The sequence below is a fragment of the Trichechus manatus genome, unplaced genomic scaffold, assembly GCF_000243295.1.
Source record: "Trichechus manatus latirostris isolate Lorelei unplaced genomic scaffold, TriManLat1.0 scaffold00213, whole genome shotgun sequence".
NCBI lineage: Eukaryota > Metazoa > Chordata > Mammalia > Sirenia > Trichechidae > Trichechus > Trichechus manatus.
This window is the reverse complement of record NW_004444149.1, coordinates 2863153-2890156: the sequence shown is the minus strand read 5'-3', so window position 1 is coordinate 2890156 and position 27004 is coordinate 2863153. Positions and strand designations below refer to the sequence as shown.

General features: G+C 45.6%; 2 protein-coding genes and 1 non-coding gene across 4 annotated transcripts in view; all 3 read left to right on the top strand.

Moving 5' to 3' along the window:
* Positions 1-13627, top strand: part of UBAP2L (ubiquitin associated protein 2 like) — a 39079-nt gene extending 25452 nt beyond the window's left edge. The window contains 11 exon segments of the mRNA XM_023742580.1: positions 813-1008; positions 1098-1186; positions 2157-2210; positions 2782-2863; positions 4588-4805; positions 5248-5353; positions 10122-10189; positions 11822-12019; positions 12410-12460; positions 13336-13419; positions 13421-13627. Of these exon segments, the coding sequence (XP_023598348.1) occupies positions 813-1008; positions 1098-1186; positions 2157-2210; positions 2782-2863; positions 4588-4805; positions 5248-5353; positions 10122-10189; positions 11822-12019; positions 12410-12460; positions 13336-13419; positions 13421-13627 (1353 nt within the window).
* On the top strand, positions 2565-2700 carry LOC111822802 (small nucleolar RNA SNORA58). Its single transcript, XR_002825911.1, has one exon. It is a non-coding gene; the product is annotated as a small nucleolar RNA SNORA58 (small nucleolar RNA).
* Positions 13628-15169: 1542 nt separating the features above from the next.
* HAX1 (HCLS1 associated protein X-1) lies at positions 15170-17831 on the top strand. 2 transcript variants are annotated; one of them, XM_004388562.1, is made up of 7 exons: positions 15170-15311; positions 15863-16122; positions 16297-16484; positions 16907-16958; positions 17105-17211; positions 17328-17418; positions 17572-17831. In XM_004388562.1, exons 1-7 carry the CDS (start codon positions 15259-15261, stop codon positions 17655-17657), a joined length of 837 nt encoding a protein of 278 aa, XP_004388619.1. In that variant the 5' UTR covers positions 15170-15258; the 3' UTR covers positions 17658-17831. The 2 variants fall into 2 exon arrangements, with proteins under 2 accessions (XP_004388619.1, XP_023598382.1); XM_023742614.1 differs by lacking the exon at positions 15170-15311 and adding an exon at positions 15326-15468.
* Positions 17832-27004: the final 9173 nt, after the last annotated feature.

The window sequence follows — 27004 nt, the reverse complement described above, 5'->3', positions numbered from 1 at the left end:
GATGGGTAGGGCTTTGTCTGCCGTGCAGAGCTCTGTAAGACACGCCTTTCTAACTGCCACAGCCCATCTCATTCCTCAGCCTAGGGTATACAGAACATAAGTTTGTGAGAATAAGCAGTAGAAGTCTGGACATCTTATGAAAGTAGAGGCCAGTGAGAGCTTTTGGTCAGAGAATTGATTTCACTGTTGTGATCTATAATAGCTATTTGTGGCATTAAGCTGAAGTTGTAAAGGAAGGCAAGTAACTTACAAGGGCCCGTTTGGGCCAAGGTGGCAGGGTTGCTGGGAGCCTGGGGGAGGTATGAGAACTAAGGTTTTGTCAGGAGCTTCTCTTCCCTCAAATACACAATTTCAGGCTGAAAACCATTACTATCTGTCCTTTTTTTTTCCCTGGTCCATGAATTGGTCTTTTGGGCTGTGCTAGTGAAGGAAAGTGTGGGACACAAGGCTGTGATGGTATTGTTTAGATGTCAGCTGTCAGTGTCTCTCTACTGGCCACTGTACCCCTAAAGAGCGCAGTGTTGGTTTCTGGAGGGTTGTCTCCCCTCCTCTGCTGCCTTCCGCACGGGATGATGGTGTGAAGTGGGTCTGTTACCAGCCTGACCCAATCAGCCTGGAGTGTGGAGCTGAAGAATGTTCAGTAACCCCTTGTAACTGCTTTGGCAGAGGGCACCCTGGGGCTCGGCCTTGGCGTTTTCACCTGGAAAGTGGGTGTGATGATAAATTAAGCAGCAGAAGGGTTGGTTTATGTTTCCTGACCTTGATGCTGATTGTGGTTTGCTTCTTCCCTCCCCCACGCACCCCGTTTGAAGCACACAAGTGTGGAGAGTGAGGCGAACCTCCATTCTTCCTCCAGCACTTTCTCCACCACATCCAGCACAGTCTCTGCTCCTCCCCCCGTGGTCAGTGTCTCGTCCAGTCTCAATAGCGGCAGTAGCCTGGGCCTCAGCCTAGGCAGCAACTCCACGGTCACAGCCTCCACCCGAAGCTCAGTTGCTACGACTTCAGGTAGCCCTGCGTAGGAGGTGGATGGCGTTCTTCTGGGGAGGGAAGAGGAATGATTGTGTGACGGGATCAAAACGTAATTTCTCTTCTAGGAAAAGCGCCTCCCAACCTCCCTCCTGGGGTCCCACCGCTGTTACCTAATCCGTATATTATGGCTCCAGGGCTGTTACATGCCTACCCGGTACGTGGGGCTGCTGGCTGTCTCCTCCAAGAGATGAGGGTGGTGGGGCTACTCTTTTTATAGCTCTCCTTCGGGTGGAGAATTGCAGCTAAAATACGCTATAACTGAGTGGTTGCCACGTGTTAGCAGAGAGATTTTTAATCTTTGTAGTTTTGGCAAAAACAACAGTTTCTGGAAAAGAAAGACTAAACTGAGCCCAGGCTCTGTGTTGTGTATCTGCTCTGTGTGAAACACTGATTCTGGGCTGCAGAAGTCAAGGGCAGAGTGCTCACCTGACATCCTTTCCGTTTCTGAGGGAATTATTTTTTCTATCTGGATTGATTTTCTAGCTGTGGCGTCTTTGCTGGCTCAGCCCTGGTCCAGGCAGAGTTCCCTGACTGGGAAGGTCCGAGAATAATTGGCTGTCAGTGGAGTACTGTTTTGTGTTGCCTTTTAGCTTCGTGTATTTAGAGCCTGTTATGTTGAAGGCTATTTTTTGAAAAAAAAGTTAAAAGACAGCTGTTGCCCTCAGAGAGCCTAGATGGGCAGCATTACAGATCCAAATAAAAATAACACTTTTACACATATTTTTTTAACAACATCAAATTACCTTGGTATCCATATGTTGTGAATAAATGAGCAGAATGTGAATCCTTTCTGGAGCAGATCAGTTTTAAGCCAGATTTTGACAGATTGGTAGACGAGAGAAGAAAGCGGGATATCCACGTATGACTGTGTCTCCTGCTGCCCACAGACCGGTCTGATTGAATCAGTACTGTTAGTTTAATAAAAGCTTCAAGACCTTTCATGAATCACTTAGTCGTTTTGTGCTTCAGCTCTTCCTTAAGAATTTGGAGGAAATAATCTATGTCCTGTTCTTCCTGAGAATGAAGGGTGAACGAGTTGTTGATTGTCTTGCCCCTCAGTGCCTTGGCTTGGCTGTCATCATGGCCAGCCCCTGTTAATATTGTAAAATGTCTGTGTCTTTCAGCCACAAGTATATGGTTATGATGACTTGCAGATGCTTCAGACAAGATTTCCTTTGGTGAGTATGTGGGGTGAAGCTGTGATAAAGAGATCTTGAAAATTAGTCTTGGGGATGTCACCACACACGTGCAGTAAGTCACAGATTCACTCTTTCCCAGTCCGTCCCTCCATACACACATTTTCACTTAAGATATAAGAAGAGGGTAACTTTTTAGTAAATTTTAACCTAATCAGTAGCCCCCTAGACTACTACAGAGCCCTCAGAATGCATTCTATTTGTCTCGCAAACTTAGAATTCCAGTGGGAAAGATCTCTTTGCTCAGTAGAGTAAGTTTGACTCAGATTACTAGGGATGTTATTTAGAGGACTGGGGACATCACTGGTCCTGATGGGCCTTGACATGCTGTCCAGTGGGCATACTTGTAGACCTTGCTTGACTCTGCTCATGGCCAAGTAGGGGGGACAGTGTATGCAAGAGTCATTTGGAGTTTATGCTAGCTGTACCCAGCTTAATCAGTGGCTGGATAAATTGCAGTACTCCAACATTTCTCTTGCTTCTCCTCCTGTGGTATTAATCATGGTGGGGAATGAGTGGCACTGAGTCTTTGCCCTTTCTTTCTCTCGTCTAGGATTACTACAGCATCCCGTTCCCCACACCCACCACTCCGCTGACTGGGAGGGATGGCAGCCTGGCCAGCAACCCTTATTCTGGTAGGACTGGACTGGGGCTAAACAGAGGGAGGTTGGGATGGGATTGTTGGCAGAAACCTGATTAGGAGCAGAAAGGGACCCAGTTCTCACCTTAATTTAGATTTTTGGCAGAAGTGTAAAATGGGTGTGGTGAATCAGGGCTGATAGATTCACAAACCTGCTAAAGCTGAGCATGTGGCAGCGTTTTCCTTCTCATCCCCCTTTCTGTTGTGTCCCTGTGATTTCCAGATGACGTCTGGACTTGGTTTTCCCAGCCATTCTCCAGCTTTTCCCAGGAAGCACAGTGGTTGACCTGGCCTTCTGGGCTCCTCTCGGCCCCTGGGCCCGGCTCCCAGTGGCAGTCTCATTGCCTTGCTAGGCCTTGGGCCTTCTTTTTCTGCTTGACCTACCTGGCATTGTCCTCGCTGACCTGTCATTTTTCCTAACCTGTCGTTGTTGTTTGTTTCTTTCCCGGTCACACTTCTGACACCTATGTGGTGATTTCCCTCGTAACAGTAATTATAAACTTTCATACAATGCTCAGTGTCTCCTCCAGTCTCACGAGTCCCTGGGTGGTGCAAACAGTTAACGTGCTTGGCCACTAAACAAAAGGTTGGAGGTTTAAGTCTACCCAGCAGTGCCTTTGAAGAAAGGCCTGGCAATCTACTTCCAAAAAATCAGCCATTGAAAACCCTATGGAGCAGAGTTCTACTCTGACACACATGGGGTCTCTGTGAGTCGGAACTGACTCTCCAGCAACTGATTTTACATATATGAGGATCTCTGGTGGCACAGTGGTTAAATTAAGCTGCTCAGCTGCTAACCAAAAGGTCGGCAGTTTGAACCCACCAGCCATTCCGCGAGAGAAAGATGTGGTAGTCTGCTTCCATGAAGATTATAGCCTTGGAAACCCTGTGGGGCAGTTCTCTACCCTATGGGGTCACTATGAGTTGGAATCAACTCAACGACAATGGGTTTGGGTTTTTTTTTGGGGGGGGGTGTACTCATTAGTATACTCATTAGTATAGTGGTGAGCGTCCCCATCTGTCACACAGGAGAGCGGAATTCGATTACCCGATGGGGAGGCCAAGGTCCGCATTATTCAGAGCCTTGGTGGTGCAGTGGTTAAGAAATTGGCTGCTAACCAAAAAGTTGGCAGTTTGAATCTACCAGCTGCTCCTTGGAAACCCTGTGGGGCAGTTCTACTCTGTTCTACAGGATAGCCACGAGTTGCAATTGACTTGATGGCAGTAGGTTTGATTTGTCTATGTGTGTATATGTGTTTACTTGTGTGTGTGTGTATGTGTGTATGTAATGCTTTAGAGTTTATAAAATGCTTTCACATTAGTTGTCTCATTTGAGAAAGGAAGAGGTTTATTTGATCTCTATTTCTCATTCTTAGAAATTCGGAGACAGCTGTTACGAGGCTCAAAAGACCTGGCGTTGTATTGCCTTGTAGTTTCCCAAGTCCATCATCACGGGGTAGTCCCTGTGAAGAATGGGAAGGAATAAAGTTGGCAGTGCCACAGCATTGCATACTTGTTCAGCATTAATCCTTGACTAGCACTCTGCTAAGTGGGTGCTGAGCAATGCTAAGTGTAGCAGCAGAGACGTGTAATTCTAGCGATTGAACTTTTTAACAGTCTTTGAATTGAATCTCCTGGCATCATATGAAACCAGAAGAGGTAATTCTGTATTGGTCTGGGGGTGAAAGAGGCAGATGCATTGAGCCTCTCCTGTCACAGGTGACCTCACAAAGTTCGGTCGTGGGGATGCCTCCTCCCCAGCCCCGGCCACAACCTTGGCCCAACCCCAACAGAACCAGACCCAGACTCACCACACCACGCAGCAGACATTCCTGAATCCGGCGCTGCCTCCTGGCTACAGTTACACCAGCCTGCCATACTACACAGGGGTCCCGGGCCTCCCCAGCACCTTCCAGTATGGGCCTGCTGTGTTTCCTGTGAGTACCTGGCCTTGCTCACTCCTTACAGTGGGGACCCCCAGCCTAGTTGCTCTCAAAGCTAGGTGACTCTGTAGTAACGGATGAGAAGGAACTGTTCCCACCTCCGACCTGTTTCTGGACTGGGAGAGGGTCTGGGGCCGGGATTGGTGGAATTAGGATGGATTACCTGTTTTTAGAATTAGCCCCATGGGGAACGTGATACCATATGCTTTGCTTCCCTTATACTCTTGTTCATTCCCCGCTACCACTGCCCGACTCCCTTCTTCCGAACTTTTTTTTTTTTTTTACCTCACTGGTAGATGCTTGAAATCTCAGTGGGGAGCCTATTTGGCCGAGCATCAGGATAGGTAGCCATCTGATTGTGAGTCCCTGGAGAAGGGTGGTGGGGCAAGTGGTGCCCTGCTGCTGTGGCACTGTAGTTCTGCCCTTTGCTCTCCAGGTGGCTCCTACCTCTTCCAAGCAGCATGGTGTGAATGTCAGTGTGAACGCATCAGCCACTCCTTTCCAGCAGCCGAGTGGATATGGGTCTCATGGATACAACACTGGTAAGTTCACCTTGGCCTGGTGTCGGTGTCTCTGGGGTAATAATCAGATGAGTTTCAGGGAGGAAGGCTTGGTGCCTAATAAATGAGATTGATGTGAGTGTGCTGTTCCATGTATGGTTGTTAATACTTGACTTGAGTATCTCTCTGAGCAGCACCAACAGAAGAGCTTGATACTAGAACATGTATCCACCGCTCATGATGGGGAATGCCAGGAGACGTGTGTTGGCTGTTAGAATAGGTTGGCTGGCCTAAACGTGGGGTGGGAGGCAGGGCAAGGGGCCCCAAGGGATGTCAGTGAAGACAAATGTTAATACTTACGGCACTGAAGGTACAAAAGGGATAGGTTTCTCTGAGTAGAAGGAGTAAGTGGCTCTTAGTTAGCAAGCTGTGGTAGGTTTGGCTTAAATCTCTCTACTACTGCTTGTCTCACGCGGCTCCCTTTCTATTCCCTAGCTAGAAGACCTAAAACATGGAGAGAAAGGAGTAGGCCTGACTTCTCAGTAGAGTGACAGTTGGGCTGGTGGAGTTGTACCTTTAGTGGTTCCCTCATTTGTATGGCTGGTCTCTTTGCAAAGCCCGTTTGTACACCTGATGGCAGGGACGGAAGTGCAGGAATCCTCTGAATGGGCCCTGACCTAAAATACACTTTCCTGTCCTTATTCCCATCCCTGACATCTAAGCTCTACTTTTGGAGGACAGGAGTGAGGAGTCTTTGAATAAAACAAATCCATCTACTGTTTTCAGTGGCTTGTAGGTGAATATAGAGAGGAAATTGTTGTATTTGTTAGGGGCTGGGTTCAGGGCTGTCCTTCAGAGCTCTCAGCTCACAGTTTCATGGTGATTTGGATGGCGCAGCATCACCCTTGTGTGGGCTCCAGGTGGGTAAATTGCTTAAGGTTTTCAGGAAGCTGTCTGAGCTGATCACAAGAGGCAGTAAGTATCTTAGGAGCTAGTAGCCAGGTGGAGTTTTGAGCTGTGCTATCTTAGAGTGGGCCAAAGTGTAAACTAAAGAAATCCTGAAAAGCCCTGTTGGGATTTAATACCTAGACTCCTTCCTGTGGCTACCCCTCTCACTGAGCAAGGTTCACCCCAATCCTTGGTGGGAAGGATTATAAGCTTTTTGATTTGAAGTGACCCAGTTCCGAAAACAGTAAGGTTTAAGTCTTAGCTGGGCCAGGTTCAGGAATTTTAGGAGGTAGGAGATTGATAATATAAGTGAAGGCGTAACCTAGTTCTTAACCTCCTGGAAGATGTCAGGAACCTGTTAAACCAGCCCTTTAAGAACCCTTAGTTCCCAACCCCCACAGCGGGCTCTTGTCATCCCATTCCTTACAACCTCTAAATTCATTTATTTTTGTGTATTTGATTCCTTTTAGGAAGAAAATATCCACCCCCTTACAAGCATTTCTGGACGGCTGAGAGCTAATTTGGCCCATGGCTGGGGGCTGTGTTTTGTGTGTGTGTATAAATTTGCACTGAAGTCTTGTTTCAGAAAACAGACCACTGAGGAGAGCCTGCTGAGCTGAGGCCATGGCCTGCGTGGCTTGGGGAAATGAGTTGGTGGATACCTTCTGGGCTTTTGAACTTGCCCCTCACCCGTTTCCCTCTCCCCCATGTGTCTGCCCCTGTCTTACCCATTTCGAGTTCAAGCGGTGCAGCACCTCCGAAGCATCAATGCACACACCTGCTGTTGCTTTTGATTTCTGGAAGGCATGTAGTTTCAACTTGTAACAAAAATATTTGTAGTCTTCAATAAACTGTGGTATTTCTTTAGCTAACTCTGGCGTTCTTTCCGTGCATGTCTTTCTGGACAACAGGAGCCAATGTTGTGCTGTGGATGAAGGGTGGAGGGTGGCCTTTTCCATGGAACCCCAGGATAGCCAAAGAACTGCTGAACTTCTCAGTAGGTGGTGATTTATCAAGACGGGGAGGGGAAACAGCCTCAGTTTCCAGCCTGTTGATTGGTTGGTGAAGAAAGCTGTTTATAGAAAACCCGTGATTCCCCTTGCTTATTCTAGTTTGTCATCACTTTTCCATTTAGATCTTCCCCTTGTCTCTGACTTAAGCAAGAGGGGAAAGGACAAGAAAGTCTAGAATGTCCTGTCATGGTGAAAGGCAAAAGAGATGGTGTTAAGAGCTGTTGTTAGGGAATTATCTTCCAAGGTTTAATTCCCACATCTGCTTCGCAAAGGCCAAGTGACTGATGGAGATCTGATAAAGTCATTAGTGACCAGCTAGTTGATGACTCAGGCTGTGTGGAAATCGTGCTAGCCTGGAACATGGTTTTTAGTCCCTTAATAGCTTAATGGCTTTTGAGGGACTTACTAGTCATCTTGCACTTCTGGGTGTAGCTAAGGATGTGTGGGAGAGGTCTGGTCAGACTCTTCTTGACTGTGGGCATTTTAATCCCCACTCAGTCCAACTAGTACACTGTCAGCCCTTTGTTTACAGCGGTCACTTGAACAGTGAGACTCTTCCCCTTTGGTTAATTGGAAAACCCAGGTATTTAGCTTTCCTTGGAGTGTCCTGTGGAGTGTGCCCAACTTTCCCGGTGGCTCATTGCTGGGAGAGAGTGTTCCTGCTTCCCCTTCCTGTCATCCACATCGTGTTGGTGTGACCTTCACTCTCGGGGAGTGGGGGATAGGCAGGGGATGTTGACGTTGGGAGGAAAGCAAGATGAGCTCTGTAGTCGGAGGATCTTTATTTTTTAGATTCTTTAATACACTGAGGCTGTGCAGGCTACTACACAGAGTATTCTCTCTTTTTCTACATTTCCAGTTGCTTCAACCCCATATTCAAGTTAAACCTCTGGACGAAAAGCTGATTTTAGCTAGCCAAACCTCTAGAAAGAATGATACCAAGGTAGGGGCACATTGGAACTAAATTCCTGCGTACCACCCAGCTTTAAAAGGCAGTCAGCCATTTCTCCCACCCTGGATGGGCAACCTAGCCTCCATTTGCAGAGGGTCACCAAAGGGTGTCAGCAAGCTGTTTGAGGCTCTGCAGTAAATGGTTCTCTCTGTTTTGCCTTTACAATGTTCTATTTATATCCTATTTCACCTTCACTTCCTTCCACAAAAACCTTCTCATTAGCTTAGCTTTTTCTATAACTGAACTCCTGTTCTTAAAGTTAGGCCTGTTACCTAGTGATTTGCCAGGCGGGCACCTGGGGTTTGAAAAGGGAAGGGAGAAAACACCCCCCACCATTAGCTCCTTCAGAGGTTCCTGTATTGTCCCATTTTTTTACTTCAGTGCCTTTAAAGTGTGGAGAGTATTGAGATTTTGGAGTTGGAGTATTTTCTCAAGCTTAGTTTCTGTGGTTCTGTGTGTTCTTTTTCCTCATTTGCATTTGCTCCTCCCGAAACTATCTGGAGTTAAGATGGGGAAAGGGTTACCAGGTTAAGATGACACCGCTATTAGAAGATTCTAAAGTAGCTGTCCAAGGCAGCTGTAACTTTTGGAGGCTGCCTTTTCCCTAGGTATTGGGAAGATTTGGGTTCCAGCCTTGAATAAGTATCTGGAGTTCGAAGGGGGATTGCTGTTGAATTGTGGGTGAATGCAGAACTCCTCATTTGTAATTTGGTCACTGAAGGAAATGCTTCAAATAGCTTTTCCATCAAAGTGCTCCGAACAGCAGAGGAGAATGAGTGTGTACCTCTGAGGGGCGAGGATACAAGGCGTAGACTGAAATGAAATGCAACTTTATCTTCATGAAAACGAATATATCTTTAAAATTGAAAGCCTGCTTTAAATTCCTAGTTAAATTACGTATCTTTTCCATGAATCTCTGCATAAGATTTCTCTAATAAGATGCTGGATGATTCCTGCCATGACTTTTCCTGTCTCCTTGGCCCTGAGGCCCACTGCCCCATGCCGCGGGCGGGGGAGAGCGTTTGTATATTTCAGTATGGGGAGTGGCCCTGCTCTGCTTCAGGGTGCAGTGGTAGTGAGTTTTTTTTAACAGAGTTGGGGTGTGGGTTGGAGCTTTTATCTTGTGGAGAAGCTCAAGCTGTAAACTGAAAATGACATTTGGATTCTGTGTTCCACCTAGGCTGTAGGAGATAGAGGCTTCCTACTCCCCTCAGACACCTCCACTCCCCAGTTGTGCTGAGGCTTAAATGGTGTAAATGGAAAGACATCTTTGTGGCAACCCTGTAAATCTGAAGCGTATAACGTAGCAGCTCCGAGACCCTGGAAAAGCTGGAGTGAGTGAGCTGAGGCTCTGAGAATGAAGCGGCTCTTGGGGTTGGTCTTAGTTATCTAGTGCTGCTGTAACAGAAACCCCACAAGTGGATGGGGTTGAATTGGGCTGCTCCTCTAATAGCTGTCTTATGCTGTGGAGGCATGAATTTCAAGTGTCTCTTCATGAAGAGCAAGACCACCCACATCTTTAGGAATAGGACTGAGTAGAATTTGGGTGGATTGATTTGAAATGGATATTGAAAGTTCATTACATTCCTTTTACGCCTTGGCATAGGAGTATTTTGAAAATTGTTTATGCTAGTCAGGTTTAGCTATTTCCGCTTTCCTCAAAAATACACCACCTCACTCTGGCACACATACTCAGATACTGAGAGGGGCAAGAGTACCCTTAGGGAGCCTTGTGTCATGAGCTTTTATTCCTCAGGACTCGCCTAAAGCTGGAAGAACAGAACAAAATTCCCTCACAGTGATAGTGCTGGAGAGGCTGCAGGCGTCACCTCCTCGCAGGAGCACGGGCCAGGCAGCTGGCTGAGCTAATCCTCCTGTCTGTTTCCTCCTCCCTCAGGTGTATCAGTCACCTCCAGTAACACGGGCGTGCCAGATATCTCGGGTTCTGTGTACTCCAAAACCCAGGTAGGTGCCTGGCTCTGACAGAAGTGTCAAAAAAGAGAGATGGACTTAAAGGTGGAGTTGCAGTGACAGAAGCTCAGTGAACAAGAACAACCCTAGGAGAAGGATTAGTCCGAAGGCCCTAATGGACCACAACTACCACGGCCTCTACCAGACTGAGTCCAGCACAACTAGACGGTGCCCGGCTCCCACCACTGACCGCTCTGACAGGGATCACAACAGAGGGTCCCAGACAGAGCTGGAGAAAAATGTAGAACAAAATTCTAACCCACAAGAAAAGACCAGACTTACTGGTCTGACAGAGACTGGACAAACCCCAAGAGTATGGCCCGCAGACACCCTTATAGCTCGGTAATGAAGTCACTCCTGAGGTTCACCCTTCAGCCAAAGATTAGACAGGCCCGTACAACAAAACGAGACTAAATGGGCACACCAGGCCAGGGGCAAGGACAAGATGGCAGAAGGGGACAGGAAAGCTGGTAATGGGGAACCCAAGGTCGAGAAGGGGGGAGTGTTGACATGTTGTGGGGTTGGCAACCAGTGTCAGAAAAAAGCCCAATATGTGCACTGATGGTTTAATGAGAAGCTAGTTTGTCCTGTAAACCTTCATCTAAAGTACAATTAAAAAAAGAAAAGAACAACCCTAGGAGAAAACCAGAAAACCAAACTCAGTGCCTTCGAGTTGATTCCGACTCATAGCAACCCTATAGGACAGGGTAGAACTGCCCCATTAGGTTTCCAAGGAGCAGCTGGTGGATTCAAACTGCTAGCCTTTTGGTTAGCAGCCAAGCTTTTAACCACTGGGCTACCAGGGCTCCAACCCTAGGAGAGGTGTCAGAAAACCCATCCTACTAGAAAGTGACTGGTTTTCTCTAGACTTCAGTGTCTCTAAGAAGTTTAAATTTAGCCTCTGGCGGGGGAAAAACCCGAGAGAAATGTTATAGTAAGGTGAGATGTGGCAGATTGTTGTAATGTGTCATGTGATTTACTGTCCTAGCCCTTTACCTACCTGCTCCCAACCTTTTTCCTAACTTTTCTGAGAGAGAGAGGATGGAATGAAGGGAAACTAGTTCATGCCATTCTTTGTGAGTAAATCTGTAACAAAGCGGGAAAGCAGACGACCCAGTAACTAAAGCCAGGCATCTGAATGATCCACAGGCTTGTGTAACGTGTGTTACTTTTATTTGATATAAAGTATTAGAGGTTTTGGGGGAGTGCTTCGTGGCCAAGGCCTTCAACCTCTGTGTGTACTCGTTTCTTTTGAAATACCGAAGAAGTTCTGATTTCCACCCAACTCCACAGTGGGGGTACTAAGAGTAGTCAGCAAATTGCAGTGTTCATATATGACATAAGTTTTACAAAGTGCTTTCCCATTTATTTTCTCCTTTGATCCTTAAAACTGTGAAGTCAGTAGCATCCGTTTATGTATCAGGAAACAGGCTGCGAGATTGCGTAATTTGCCCAGGATATTAAAGGGCGGAGCTGGGACTCAGGCCTGCATATACCTGACTTTAGGTGCGTGTTCCTTCTGTGACACCACTGCTGCTTTCTGAAGGTGGGGGAGCTCGGGCTCAGAAATGCCAAGGATTCGTTGGCTGATCCTGTCACTCTCTCTCCTCCCATCCTCCTGGATAGCAGTCCTTTGAGAAACAAGGTTTTCATTCCGGTACTCCTGCTGCCTCTTTCAACTTGCCTTCAGCCCTAGGAAGTGGGGGGCCCATCAATCCGGCCACAGCTGCTGCCTACCCACCTGCCCCCTTCATGCACATTCTGACCCCCCATCAGCAGCCGCACTCCCAGATCCTTCACCATCACCTGCAGCAGGATGGCCAGGTAATAGCAATTCCCCTTCTTGCCTTCCCCTTCCTCTTCCTCCTGTCCCTTTCCTTCTCTTCCCTTCTTTACCACCACCTTCACCCAGGCCTCCCCAGCGCCAGCCATGGGCACACAGCACACGCAAACACAAGCGCACATAACACGAGCGGCCGGCCAAGATGTCAGAGAAGGGGCCACACACCGTTTTTGCCCAGTTCCTCTGGTGCGATTCCCCTCCGCCTCCTCCCGTGACACACTTGTCTCCATCCCATCAGACCTGGGTTCCACCTCCCCTCCTACCTCTCCCGGTCTTCCCCTCCCCCGACATTACAGCTTTCCCTTCTAATGGTGGAGTTCTGTTGTCAAAGTTTGTCCCTTTATTTTCCATATATCCTGGTTCTGCCTCAGCTACCATATTTGCAGATGATTCTCTGTTGCCAGCGCCAGCAGGAGGAGCAGGTAATGAAACTCGATGATATGCTTGAACCCACTCCTTTTCAGTCCCATTTCACCTCCATAGCTTCAGGGAACTTGGAAGAGGAAAGAGATTGCGCGGTCACAAATCGGGATACACGAACACAAACACCTTGCCGAGTTCTCTGGCCTCCCCTTCCCCTCTGCTTTCCCCTTCCTTAATGCCCTCTTCCTGTCTACCCTCCGCCAACTCTGCCTCTTCCTTAATGCCCTCTCTTTCTGTCTCCCCTCCCCCAACTCTGGAAAACACTTGGTTACTGGAATGGAAAGATTCTTGGGCAGCATCTGGAGCCCTGAGGCTTCAGCCTGTCTCCGGCCTTGTCTGTAATGGGCTCAGAGACGTGGCGTGCGATAGGGCTGAGGTGCTGTGGGATGGTGCAGGTCACTCCACGGTAGGAGGCTGGGGAGCTGGAACAAAGGCTTCCTCGCTTTCAGAGACAGCATTCCAAACTGAGGCAGTTGGGGGCATCAGTGAAAATGAAATGACTTTATGATCTCTCATCCCCAAGAGGTCTTAATTCTCCCCAGATAGCAGCCTTTTCCCAGAGCGGAAAGAAGTGGGGTGGTGGGAAAAGGTGGAATTGAAAATGAGTAGAACCGACCATCTCGTCTCCAAAGGTATCCTGCCCTCATTTCATCTTTCCGCTATTTAAAGGATGAAAGTGCCTTGCTTGTCAGAGGGGCTCTAGCAGCTATGTAGACCAGAACTTTCCATGGCTGACAAGTGAACTGCCTAGTAGTCCCTAAGCAAGGGGAATGGGGGCGAGTTCAACTTCCGTATCTCCACCTGAAACTGTCAGAAATCTGTCCCACTAACTAGACACCTTTTTCCTCCCCATGATCCTCCCATTCCCCTGCAGACGGGCAGCGGGCAACGTAGCCAGACCAGCTCCATCCCGCAGAAGCCCCAGACCAACAAGTCTGCCTACAACAGCTACAGCTGGGGGGCCAACTGAGGCCCCGGCCCTCCTCTTCTCCCGGCCCCATCTTCTGAGAGGGCTTCTCAGCCTGGCTACTATGGAAACAGCATCAAAAGAGAGAAAGGAATGTGGGGGGGTTCCGCCGCCCCCCACCCCCAGTGGCCCACCCCATGCCTCAGCTTCATGTCTGTCCCATTCCCATGCCATCCCCACCCTGTTGTATGTATTATAGGATTTGTATTTTTTCCTTTTTTTTTTTTTTTTCTCTTCCTTTCCTCTTCCTCCTCCCCCCTTGCATTCAAGATTATGAAACTTTGCTGTGGGCCCTGCCCTTCCTTCCCCTCCTCCTGTTCACCCTGGTGGTGTTTGGGTGAGGTGGGAAGGGGGGACCCACAAATATATATCAGCCCAACAGCCCTAAGTCTCCTCCTTTATTATTAGGAAAACAAACAAAATGGCGTCATGAATATGAACAGCATTGTCAGATGAATTAGTTGAAGTGTTTTTTGTTTTTGTTTTTTTTTTTGTACTGTGTCCTCAAATTTAATGGATTAATGTGTCTTGTATATATAAAACAAAAACCTCTACCTTCAGCCTCTGCCCATTCTTGCTCCGTCTAGGATATCCTCAGTCTCGCCGATGACCAGCTTGGTGAATAAGTATTACTGTACCAACTGGGCCGCCTCTAGCAGGCCCCGAAGGCAGTGGAATAAAATGAAATCTTTGCCCTTTAAGAACTCCTCTGACCTTAATGTGCCATTATCTTGCCCTTGAGGGGATTCCCTTCGTCCCTAAGAATCTCACAGCCTGGTGCCTGGAAAGAACCACCGCAAGTCTTCATTCCCTCCAGAAACTGTTACTTCTACAGCAGATTTCAGGCAATGAGGGAAAAAGGGTCTTAGAGGAGCTGGGACCATTTCAGAGGAATGGCTTTGTGAGGTCAACGTGTAACTTCACCGGGTCCAGGCATGCCCCAGGAGTACAATACTTGCTGCTTGGGCGGTTTCTGTCCCAGCCGGACCCCTGAAAAGGAGTCCAGAGCAAGGCCGGGATGGGGAAGGAGGGTGAGGGACTTGGACGAGCCTGTGATACGAAAAAAAGTACTTACAGCCCCAAATGCTCGCCTCCCTCCTAGGACGCTTCCCTAGCTTCCCTTCCCTTGCGCTCTTCCCAGTCCGCTACGCTGCTGGCTGCAAAGCCTGCTGGGGAAAGTGTCCTTTCTATGACATGCTCTTTGGTGGCGGGAGAGATGGCGAAGTCAGTCCACGCGACCCCCTGTGTCTAAACTGGGCAAGTCAGGACTAGAAGGAGCTTGACAAACCATTCTGTCCATCCCTCCCAGACGTCAGTCAGTGAAGACACCAGGCCGAGAAAGGGGGCGAGGTGACCTGTGGCGGCCTCCCTGGGGGAGAGCCGGGGGCGCCGGACGGCCGAGGGACGGCCGCGGGCCGCCTCGTTGGTGCCGCTGCGCTGCCCTCTGGCGGCCTCGTCCGTATGCAATCCGGAGTCAGATCTTCGAAACACCTTTTAGGACTGGGTTGGTCAGCAGGCAGGAGAGTCTGACATCGGAAGGGGGTCACCTCTGGGAAATAAAAATGCGGTGCCACCAGTCCCTTCACAAGAAACTGGTCTCTGAAAGGGGAGGTAAAAGGTAAAAGTCTTCCGAGTTTGAGGACGACCGTCCGCCCCGCCTCCCTTTCTACGGTCGGTTTACGGTCATTTTACGACAGTATGTGGGTCGCAGGCTTGCTTTCCGGCAGCGTGGTGTGACGCTTCACTCACTTTCCGGCAGCGAAACGCTGGCTGCTTACCGGTGCGAATGGGCCGCGGGTGGTTTTCAAAGGTTCGAATCCCAATACGGGAATGAGCCTCTTTGACCTTTTCCGGGGCTTTTTCGGCTTTTCTGGACCTCGGAGGTGAGAGTGCGTCCGGGTCGGACAAGGGGGGAATCTTCTGAGGGGAATTCGGCCCCTAATACCCTATTTTTGAAAAAACATCCTCTTCCGCACTCCTTCAACTGTGGAGAGGATCGAAGTCGCAACGTTCGGCATTCACCCTGCGACAGTAACCAAGGTAGTCGTTAAGTGGAGGAAAAACGGCAACCTAAGCCTTTCTCCAACCTGGGGTGATGCAACAGGCGCCTGGGCGGGGAAGACAATGGGGATCTGGGGAAGAGGACGATTAGCAAGCGAGCATAACCTTGGGACCGGGGTGGGGGGAGGCTGGCAGACACTGAAGAAAAGGCGGAGGGAGGGAGATTGGGGTAAACTGCAGGATGAGGGTTGACTGTGATAACAACTAAACGAAAATACTAACAGCTGTCAGGCTTGGATTCCACAGCCAGTCCTCTAACTTCTCCCAGCTGCCCAGACCCCGCTCTTGTCTACTTTGCCACCCATGACTAGATTCTATGGCTAAGTGCTTGCTGGTGCTGAAACCTTGGTGGCCAATTTACCCCCACCCCCAGCCACAGAGATCCCTTTTTTGGAGGGATGACTCGAGACGAAGATGAGGATGATGAGGAGGAAGAAGAAGGAGGAGGAGCCACATGGGGCTATGGAAGCCCCAGGTTTGGGGATCCCCAGCCCCCAGAGGAATTTGGCTTCAGCTTCAGCCCAGAAGGAGGGATGCGTTTCCACCGTAACTTCGGCTTTGATGACCTAATACGGGATTTCAATAGCATCTTCAGTGAGATGGAGGCCTGGACCTTGCCTTCTCGCCCACCTGGTGTGTGGCTGCCCTTGAGGGGGATCCCATGGGTTCTAATGGGTTGGTGGGTGAAATAAGGAGCCTGTAGGGAGTAGTAGGGGATGGGAAGTATGAGAAGACTGATGACTTCAGGGAGGTTTAAAGAGCCCGAGTCCTTTCCCACTGCCAGCGTTGACCTCCCACTTTCTGTAGAACTTCCAGGTCCTGAGTCAGAGACAGCTGGGGAGAGACGGCGGAGGGAAGAGACACTTCGGGATTCAATGCTTAAGTATCCAGATAGTCACCAGCCCAGGATCTTTGGGGGGGTCTTGGAGAGTGATGCAGGGACTGAATCCCAAAAACCAGGACCAGACTGGGGCTCCCAAAGACCTTTTCATAGGGTGAGTATCCCATCTTGCCCTGAAATGAGAACCTGTGTGCAAAGACTGGAGTCTTTGTTGGAATCTGACAGACTTGAGTTGGAGTCCTAGACCCTCCACTTGGCTTATTTATCTGTTTTCTATAATAAGCTTTTTGTAGGGTGTTCTTTGGGGGGAAGTGGGAATTCTACTGTCTCTCTTTTTAAAAAATGAAAATCACTGGCCTAGAGGAGTTGTTAGGGAGGACAGGGAAGGATCAGGTCAGGAAGGCTTCTTGGTACAAGAATACATAAAACAGCCAGGAAAGAGAAAGTGGTGAGTAAATAGAACTATACTGAATGGGGTTCTTCCTCCTGGGGAAAGGTGGTTTTGGAACTTGGTACTAGTTTGGGCCTGTGACCTTGCAAAAGATGTCTTTTCACCTACTTTGGCCTCTTCTGCAGTTTGATGATATGTGGCCTGTGACCCCCCATCCTAGAGCCCGAGAGGACAATGGTGAGTCTAGGATGGGACATTCACTAGCCCTCTGTTGTTCTCCTGGATTTCCCTGTTTTCCCTCTCTGAAGCTTCTTCCTCACACTTCTCCCTTTTTTTCGTTTGTACTGTTCCTCTACTGTTTCTTCATTTCTCTGCCCTTCCAGATCTGGATTCCCAGGTTTCCCAGGAGGGCCTTGGCCCAGTTCTACAGCCCCAGCCTCGATCCTATTTCAAGAGTGTCTCTGTGACCAAGATCACTAAGCCAGATGGGGTGAGCTGGGAGAGAGGGGAAAAGGGAACTGTGGCCAGGGGGTGCCATGGAAACAGATCTGTGTAAAGAAACCACTAAACTCACCTTTAGTGAATGGTGGGGACTTCTCCTTGTAGACAGTGGAGGAGCACCGGACTGTGGTGGACAGTGAGGGCCGGACAGAGACCACAGTGACCCGTCAGGAAGCCGACGGCAGTCCTAGAGATGGTAAGTGAAGAGTATGAACCAGAGGGGTCCATTTCTTAACAACTTTAGGATGGGGAATGCTTTTTCTTTTAACCTTTAACTTTATTCCTCTGTTTTGTCCCTGCCTAAGTCTCTCTCATTTAGCCTATTTATGTGTATGTCTTTCTTCCTTAGATCAAGAATCACCAAGACCTTCAGCCCTGGATGACACTTCTTCCATCCTGGATTTATTCCTAGGACGTTGGTTCCGGTTCCGGTAGACTTGTTAACCCTCAGAGGCCTTCAGGTCCTTTCCACCTCCCACATATTACCCACCACCAGTGGGCTTAGCTTCTCCTGCTGCACCAGGGGCTTGGGTGTACAGAGCAGAGAATTGGTGGTATGTCAGTATGTCGCTCACCTAAACTGACTAATAAAACCTTTATTTATGCTAATTCCTCAGTCTTGGTTTTGTCAAGGCTGTCTTACTTTCTAGCACCATCCAGGGCTTCGCAAATTATCTTGAACCACAACCTTCACCTTGTTTCTTAGTTTTTTGTGCCACTTCCAAAACCATTTGATAAGTAAGAGTCAAACATTAGTAAAAGTGATTTTCCTTACAGAGGAAATAACTAGCAATAATTCCTAGAAATTTTCCAGAAGGGGATGATGCATCAGATTCCAAAAAAGGAGGAGGCGAGTGTGGAAGTGGGGGATAAGTGTTTCCCTAAGTTTGGGATCATTATGACTGGATAGTTCATAAGATAATTAGAGGAAATACATGGGCAAATATTTCTTGCTTTACTGGCTAAGTTTTTATTTAATGTGTGTTAGAGAAAACATAACTAGCATAATATTCACCCTTCTGTTCTCCTGAAGTTCCGTTTGTTCTCTCTCCAACACACATTAAAATAAAAAGAAGAATATTTTTCTCATTAAAAAAGTTTTTAGTACTGTGGTTAAAGATGGCAGATTTTACAAATGTATTTATCTCCATTCCTTCTGAAATCTTCATTGAAATGACAAGGGATTTTACTAAAAGGGCATATCACAAGAACAAATAGGAGAGGAGCTGATAGCTATGGAATTTTGTCTTTTTGTTTTCTTTATTATTTCTTTTGGTGAACAGAGTTGTTAGATCTTTTCCTTTATGGTTAGTGCTTTTTTTGTCTTTTAGAAATCTCCTTAACTCAGAGTTAAAAGGATACTTTCCTATAGTATCCTCTACAAGTTTTATAGTTTTGCCTTTTACGTTTAAGTTTTTAAATCCACTTGGAATTTATCTTTGTTGTATGGTATGAATCAGGGAGCCAATTTCATTTTTTCCAAATTGGAGTGGCCCATTTGGACGCTATTTCTGTATTTGTATATCTATATCTCTATCTATCTGTCTACCTATCTGTGTATCTATTTGTCCATCTAGTCTATCTAATTTCTCTCTCTCTCTCTATGTATATATATACATATATATACGTGGGGCCCTGGAGGCGTAGTGGTTAAAGAACTCGGCTGCTAATCAAAAGGTCACAGTTTGAATCCAGCCTGTCCTTGGAAACCCTATGGGGCAGTTCTGCTCTGTCCTGTAGGGTCACTATGAGTCAGAACTGACTTGACAGCGGTGGGTTTTTTTTATATAGATGGAGGGATGGATGGATGGATATATATATGCACACACACATATGCCCCTGTGCCAGGTCTTTGTATTCCCTTCTATTAACTATTTGTCTATATTTGTGCCGATGTCATATTTTTAAATGCTGTAGCTTTATTTAGTAGAACAAGTCTTCACACTTTTTTATTATATTCTAACTCTTCTAGCATATAGGAAGGCAATTGATTTTTTCCCAATCAGTCTTTTAAGAGTTCCATTGTAAAATGTAAATTAAGGCAAAGATCACCAGACATCTGACGAAAGCCTTTAACATGAATGATGGAGACGTATACAAACAAAAGAAGCAATTTGGAAGAAATAGAGACTATGCAGGGAGATGAAAATTTAGTGACAACACAACACAAATCTTCAAGATCTTTAGAAATATGAACTTATATAGTGTATCCATAAAACCAGAACAGGATGTATACGAGAGGAACAAACAAAATAAGAAAGTGTTTGGGGAAGTTAAAAAATAAGAGAACAGAAATGAAAAACTATAAAAGATTTGGAAGAGAGAGTTAAGGAAATCTCAAAAAAAGTAAACCAAAAAGACAAAATGATGATACAAAATAGAAGAGAAAGATAAAACTAGAATGGTAGAAATCATCAATGAAATAATTCAAGAAAACATCCCGGAAATGAAGGCTAGTAATTTCTTATCTGAAAGGACCCATCATGTGCTAGACACCAAGGATGAAAATAAACCCATGCCAAAGCACATCATATGGAGACAATGGGGCAATACTCTCAAAATACTGAAGGGAAATTATTTTCAGTCTAGAATTATACGCATTTAAAGTATGAATTAAGTGTGGGAGCATATAAAGACATTTTTAGACATGAAAGATCTGAAACATTTGTCTCTTACGTACTCATTCTTGGGAAACTTCTGGAGGATGTGTGACTCTATTCAAAGATCTCTCATCATTAGAAAACAAGGGATCCAACTCAAAAAGTGAAGAGAATCCCCAGAAAGATGAAGTTTTGTGCTATATGGCATTAAATAGAGCAAGTGGTCCAGCCTGCAGCATGTCAGAAGGCTCCAGAAGAGATGTCGCCAAAGAGGTGAAACAATGAAAATCTGAGGTTTTTAAATTAATGAAAGATTTTGAAATTGGGTGTATGTGTCATGGTGGGGGGTGAGTTTGAGACTGAGTAAGTAACAAACTACATAGAAAATTGAGTGAACAAAAAAGACATGTAGGAGACAGACATACAAAATATACATTGTTGTCAGGTGCCATTGAGTCGGTTCTGACTCATAGCAACTCTGTGTACAACAGAATGAAACACTGCCCGGTCCTTCGCCATTCTCACAATCGTTATGCTTGAGCCCATTGTTGCAGCCACTATGTCAGTCCATCTCATTGAGGGTCTTCCTCTTTTTGGCTGGCCCTCTACCAAGCATGATGCCCTTCTCCAGGGACTGATCCCTCCTGATAACATGTCCAAAGTATGTGAGATGAAGTCTCGTTTTCCTTGTTTCTAAGTAGCATTTCAGCTGTACTTCTTCCAAGACAGATTTGTTCGTTCTTTTGGCAGTCCATGGTATATTCAATATTTTCCCCCAACACCATAATTCAAAGGCATCAATTCTTCTTTGATCTTCCTTATTCATTGTCGAGATTTCACATGCATATGAAGCAATTGAAAACACCATGACTTAGGTCAGGCACACCTTAGTCTTCAAGGTGGCATCTTTGCTTTTTAACACTTTAAAGAGGTCTTTTGTCTTTTGCAGCAGATTTACCCAATGTAATCCATCGTTTGATTTCTTGACTGCTGCTTCCATGGGTATTGATTGTGGATCCAAGTAAAATGAAATCCTTGATAACTTCAGTCTTTTCTCCATTTATCATGATGTTGCTTATTGGTTCAGTTGTGAGGATTTTTGTTTTCTTTATGTTGAGATGTAATCCATACTGAAGGCTGTAGTCGTTGATCTTCATCAGTAACTGCTTCAAGTTCTCTTCACTTTCAGCAAGCAAGATTGTGTCATCTGCATACTGCAGGTTGTTAATGAGTCTTCCTCCAATCCTGATGCCACGTTCTGCATATAATCCACAATACTGCTCTAACCAAGTCTAATATGCATAATTCAAAACAAATAATTGGTTAATATCTAGACTGTACAACCCACTCTTCAGTAAGAAAAGACAGTAAACTAAAAGGAAAAAATGGGCAAAGTACATGATTAAGCAATCACAGAAGGGGAATCCTGAATGCGAACAAGTATAAATTGATCCTCCGTAAGAAATCAGAGAAATGCAAATTGATAAGATACCCTTTTACACCCATCAGGTAGAAAAATTTAGCGTGGTAAAACCATATGTTAGCAAAGATGCAAAGGGATGGATCTCGTACTTTTTGAGGGAGTGTGAATTAATGCAGTCACTTCTGGTTTTGGCCATACTTTGTGAAATGAAATACTTTGTGAAGATAAATACTGTGAAATAAAATATGCGCATGCTCTATAATCCTTCATATATATTCTAGCAAAACTTCCGTCCAGATTCATAAGTGGTCACATACAAAAATAGTCATCACTGTAAACAATTCCTCTTACAAGGATCAGCACAAAGCTAGTTCCTATGAGGCAGAGGTTAAAGATGTTCCAAATGTCCAGCTTTCCCAAATTGCTGTACCATTCCATAATCTCTTTACTCCCTCTCCCGTCAGTACTCTCCCTCCCGTCTTTGGGTTCCCTAATTTGCTGCAATGTCTCACAGAACTCATGAACCTTACAAACGAAATGGCTCACGCGGTTGTGGAGGCTGGCAAGTCCCAAATCCCTGGGTCAGGCGTAGGCTTCTGACCCACGTGGCTGCAGGAGCTGACAAAACCAAACTGGCAGTTCAGACCACAGGCTGCTGGCTCACAAGGCTACGGAAGCTGGTGAATCCCAGAATGGGCAGGTCAGACAGCAGGCCTCTGGCTCAAGTCCCAAAAACCAGAGGTCAATTGATCACGAACAGGACTCAGAATCCAAATGCAGAGGGGGAGAGAGCCCTGCCAGGTTGTTCACATATATACCTTAGATGCAGGCCACACCACAGGGAAGGGTGGGACTTGAGTGAGGGTGGGACTTGAGTCACGTTCTTCTGCAAGGCTGTGACCCAAGCCACACTCTACACCAATCCTGCCTCATCAACATGTAGGGGTCAGGATCCACAACACAAAATGGAGGACAACCATACAATATTGAGAATCATGGCCTAGCCAAGGAGACACATAACCCCAAACATCACAGGCTCCATATACCTTATTTGCATAATCCCACTCAATCATTGTGTATGAGTCACAAAGACCATGGCTAGAAGGGCCATATTAAGTAATTCATTATACCACACACAGGATCATTAGTGAGAGCCCCAGGTTAGAACTATTGCCAGTTGCCATTGAATCAATTCTGACTTACAGTGTCCACGTGTGTGTCCTGTGTTCCGTGAGGTTTTTTTTTTTTTTTTGGTGGTAAAAATATACATAACAAAATATACACCAACTCAACACCATAGGGTTTTCAATGCTGATTTTTCGGAAGTAGAGCACCGGGTCCTTTTGGGCACCTCTGGTGGACTTGAACCACCAACTTTCTGGTCAGCAGCTGAGCAGTTTGTACTGTCCAGGGACTCCATTAGAGCTATTAGGTGACTTATTAAAGAAGTAGAAATACTATGGAATACTAGTTTATATATCCCATAGTATGCATTATAAAATGCTGTAATGTATATGTCTTAGTCATCTAGTGCTGCTATAACAGAAATACCATAAGTGGATGGCTTGAACGAACAGAAGTTTATTTCCTCACAGTAAAGTAGGCTAAAATCCAAATTCAGGGTGGCAGCTCCAGGGGAAGACTTTCTCTCCCTGTTGGCCTTCTCATCAGTGTTCCCCTGGACAAGGAGCTTCTCTGCACAGGGATCCTGGGTCCAAAGGAAGCACTCTGCTCCTGACACTGCTTTCTTGGAGGTATGAGGTCCCCCTCTCTGCCTGCTTCTCTCTTTTATATCTCAAGAGATTGCTTCAAGACATAATCCAATCTTGTAGATTGAGTCCTGCCTTACTAACACAACGGCCGCCCATCCTCCCTCATTAACATCATATACGCAGGACTTACAACATATAGGAAAATCACACAACACTGGGAATCATGGCCCAGCCAAATTGATACACACATTTTGGGAGGGGAACATAATTCAATCCATGACATGCATACTATAGAATACTACTCAGCAGACAAATGCAAAAGATTCAAAAGGCAACATGAAGAGATTTTTAAAACAGTAATGAATGAAAAAGAAAGGAAGACGAAATTTTTGGACAGTAACACATATCAATTACAAAACATACACAAAGAAACTTCTGGTTATGGCAGTGTAAAGAAGTCCGAATCTTTGCAAAAAGACAAGAATGAAACTAGACAAAATTGTCCCAAACAACTATTACAGGCCTCTGGAAATTGACCAAGACAGGGGAAAAAAAATTGAGAAATGTTTATTCCTGAAAAACTACTAAAGCTTCAGGCAAGAGCAATGTGAATCTGGGGCCTTTACCTGGGGCTCGTCCCATCCAACTCCCTCAGTCATTGAGAACTATAGTTCTGCAAGTGCGGAAATGGCTGTAAAAACCATTATCTTTGCTGCCAGAGTGAGAGAACTTGTGAGGGCTGGAGGTAAGCAGCAGCCTGCAACTTCCTCAGCTAAAAGTTGTGTGAACTTGGTAGGAAAAAAATTGGTAAGACCTGCAGCTTTGCTAGCTCATAGTAGTTGTCCCAGTTGGGGTGAGCTGTGGGCCAGTCAGAAAATGAACAAGAAGATCCTGAAAAATAAAAGAACCATAGAAGGGCTGAGATAATCTTTTAACATCCCTGTCTGGGAAACTATGTGCATAACCAGGGGTATCTGAAAGAGTTCAGTGAAAAATAAAAGACGAAGAAGACTTGAAAACTGGCTGCAACTTTTAATGCATTTCCTAAATGTTAGACACCTATCAGCAGAGGGTGGAAGTCTTATAAGCTTGAGGTATTTGAACACATCTACCCAAATCATTGACTAACCAGTAAGCTATACAGTCACAGAGGTGACTACCCAGGAAAAATAAAAAGGCTGAGTAGAGAGTTTAACAGCTGCACAGTGTGGGGAAGACAGACTCCACAGTGTAAGTCCAGACAAGTTAAACACATTATCACCACTACCAGCAATAGCAATCCTCAGAAAAATTTTAAAAAAATGCCACAGTCTGTTATCTAAAATGACCGATTTTCAAACAAAATTTATGAGACATGCAAATAAACATGAAATTGTGACCCACACTGGGGGGGTGGGGGACGTTGCAATCAGCAAAACTGACTCTAGCTGGCCCAGATGTTGGATTTAGCAGACAAAGATTTCAAAGCACAAGGTAAATTAGAAACTGTCTTTAACTGAATGAATGAAAATGAAAACAACATCAAAATGTGTGGAAAGAAGCTAAAACAGTGTTTAGAAGGGAATTTATAGCTTGAAATGCTTGTATTAGAAAGGAAGAAAGATCTAAAATCAATCTAATCTTTTACCTCAAGAAGCTGGAAAAGAGTAAATCAAACCTAAAGTGAATAGAAGGAAGAACATAATAAAGATCAGAGTGAAAATCAATTTTAAAAAATTAGAAAAAAACTTAATGAAGCCAAAAGTTGGTTCTTTGGTAATATCAACAAAATGTATATCCCTACTGTTGTAGAGAACAAAACCACTCAGTCCTTGAAATAAGCTTAAAAACCAAACCCACTGCTGTTGAGTCAATTCTGACTCATAGCGACCCTATAGGACAGAGTAGAACTGCCCCATAGAGTTTCCAAGGAGCACCTGGTTGATTCAAACTGCCAACCTTTTGGTTAGCAGCTGTAGCTCTTAACCACTATGCCACCAGAATTTCCTGAAATAAGCTTAGGAGGATTTATTCAGTTAAAAAATAAATAAAGGTACATTCAAATGCAGAGAGACACCTGCTTACATAAGTGAAAAATTGATGACTCCAGTGAGAGAGTTTCTAACAGGAGTAGATATAGTCCAAGGAACAAAGAAATTATAATACAATCATTTGATTGGTTAGTTTTTGTGTGTGGTCACAAGAAGGGTGGGCTAGGAGGTGGGGAATGGGCTTCTATTGGATAATTGGATACAGAGGCTTACAGTGATTGACTTCAGGGACTAATTACAGAGGTTTTCAATCATAGTCACATATCCTTCAGAACGGGTCGTAAAAACATCACTGGTTGATGTTAAGCATCTTTAATCAGATATCTCAGGGATTTGTGATAACCATTCAATACCAGTACCTCATTTCCCAGAAATGGCTTGTTAAAACAAAACCCTTATAAGTTGTCTGGGAAACTTCAATAAGGCTAAATCCAGGATCCTTTCAAAACATTTTTTTATTACATCCTGGTAATAAAGAGATGGAGCCCTAGTAGCACAGTGGTTAAGAACTCAGCTGCTAAGCAAAAGACCAGCAGTTTGAATCCACCAGCCACTCCTTGGAAACCCTATGGGGCAGTTCAACTCTGTCCTGTAGGGTTGCTATGAGTCAGAAATGACTCAAAGGCAATGGGTTTGGTTTTTTGGTTTTTGTCATAGAGAAACATTTCTTAGGCCTACTTTACACAAAAAGACACAGTGTCAAGATTTCCTTCCTTAGAGTGTATTTCTTTTACATCTTATGTTGACCGCAGAAACACTCCTTCAGTTCCCATGGCTACTAACCATTAAGGAGCTAATGGCTGGGTTGGCTGTGCTGAGAGCATCTAGGCAAATAAAGAGACCTGGGCAGGCATGTAAAAAGAAAGGTTTAATTCCACAAAAACTGGGTTTAATTCAGTCATTTAGTCCCAGTCGAAAAAGGCTTCATGAACTTCTTCTTTTGATCAGGGATTTCATTGAACATCTTCTGATCACTTCAGGGAGTAGTTCTTCTGCACTGACTTACTTTCAAATCACCATTAGTTATGCTGGGTGCTTGAACCATCAAGCATTTAATTCTTACCTTGCTCCAGGAGAGATCTCGTCTTCAGGGCACCTGGTATCATGTCACCCACAAAGGAGTAACTCGTCTGCAAAGTGTTTCTAGTCATTAGGCAGCTTTGGTTTTCCTCACCATGCTATTGTAAAGCTCTTAAGGTGGTTAGGAGGTTATAGTGGTTCAGAGAGCCCAGTGACCCTACCATAGGATTGCAGTAAAACAGGGATTCTTCCCGTTCATCAGAGATGGTCATTGCCTCCACATACATCAGCCTGTGTATGTGCATCAGGTTGTTTCTCTGGGTCAAGGCATTAGTGGTTACTTTCATACAACACTTAACGGTACCAATTACATTAAAATCATGATACCAGAGAACAGAATTGACCTAACACAGGCACCCACTCCATTGGGTAGCCAGCTAGACATATTAGAAAAAGAAAAACTGAATCCAGTTTGTTCGGGAATGCGTAACCAAGTGGCCATTTTGTGTATTTATTCAATATCATGTTCTACTTTACCTGAAGTGTTAATCCAGGTGCAACATGAGGTGTTTGCAATTCCACACACACTGCCTTGCTGGGCAAGAAGGTAGTCCAAAGTGATCCTATTGTCAATCACCACTTTTGCTAGTGAGTTTAGTGACTTTTCCTGGGCAGCCAGGGCGCAGGCAACATCATCAGCTATTTGTTCCATAGTGTCAGAGAGGTTTCTAATCAGCAACTCCCCACCAGGGTACAAAGGACCTCACAAATGAGAATCCCTCCCTTGGATTATCCTTGATGGAGTTAAAACCATAGCTTAAACCTCTCTTTCTCATTTTCTTCTTTAATAAATTTAAACCTAATCTATTAGTCCATTGAGTGCTTTCCGTGTGTGTACGGACGTCTAAACTGACTCCAGTGTGATCCAGGGTGAATTGACCTACCGTCCTCCAACCATCTAGGCAAGGCAGGGCCAAAACATAAGAGAATTAAGATA

Excerpts from the sequence above, each read along its gene's own strand:
- HAX1 (XM_004388562.1), top strand. The coding sequence starts at position 15,259 with ATGAGCCTCTTTGACCTTTTCCGGGGCTTTTTCGGCTTTTCTGGACCT. Across the intron at positions 16,485-16,906 it reads CCCAAAGACCTTTTCATAGG|TTTGATGATATGTGGCCTGT; the intron begins GTGAGTATCCCA and ends CCTCTTCTGCAG. Across the intron at positions 17,419-17,571 it reads CGACGGCAGTCCTAGAGATG|ATCAAGAATCACCAAGACCT; the intron begins GTAAGTGAAGAG and ends TTTCTTCCTTAG.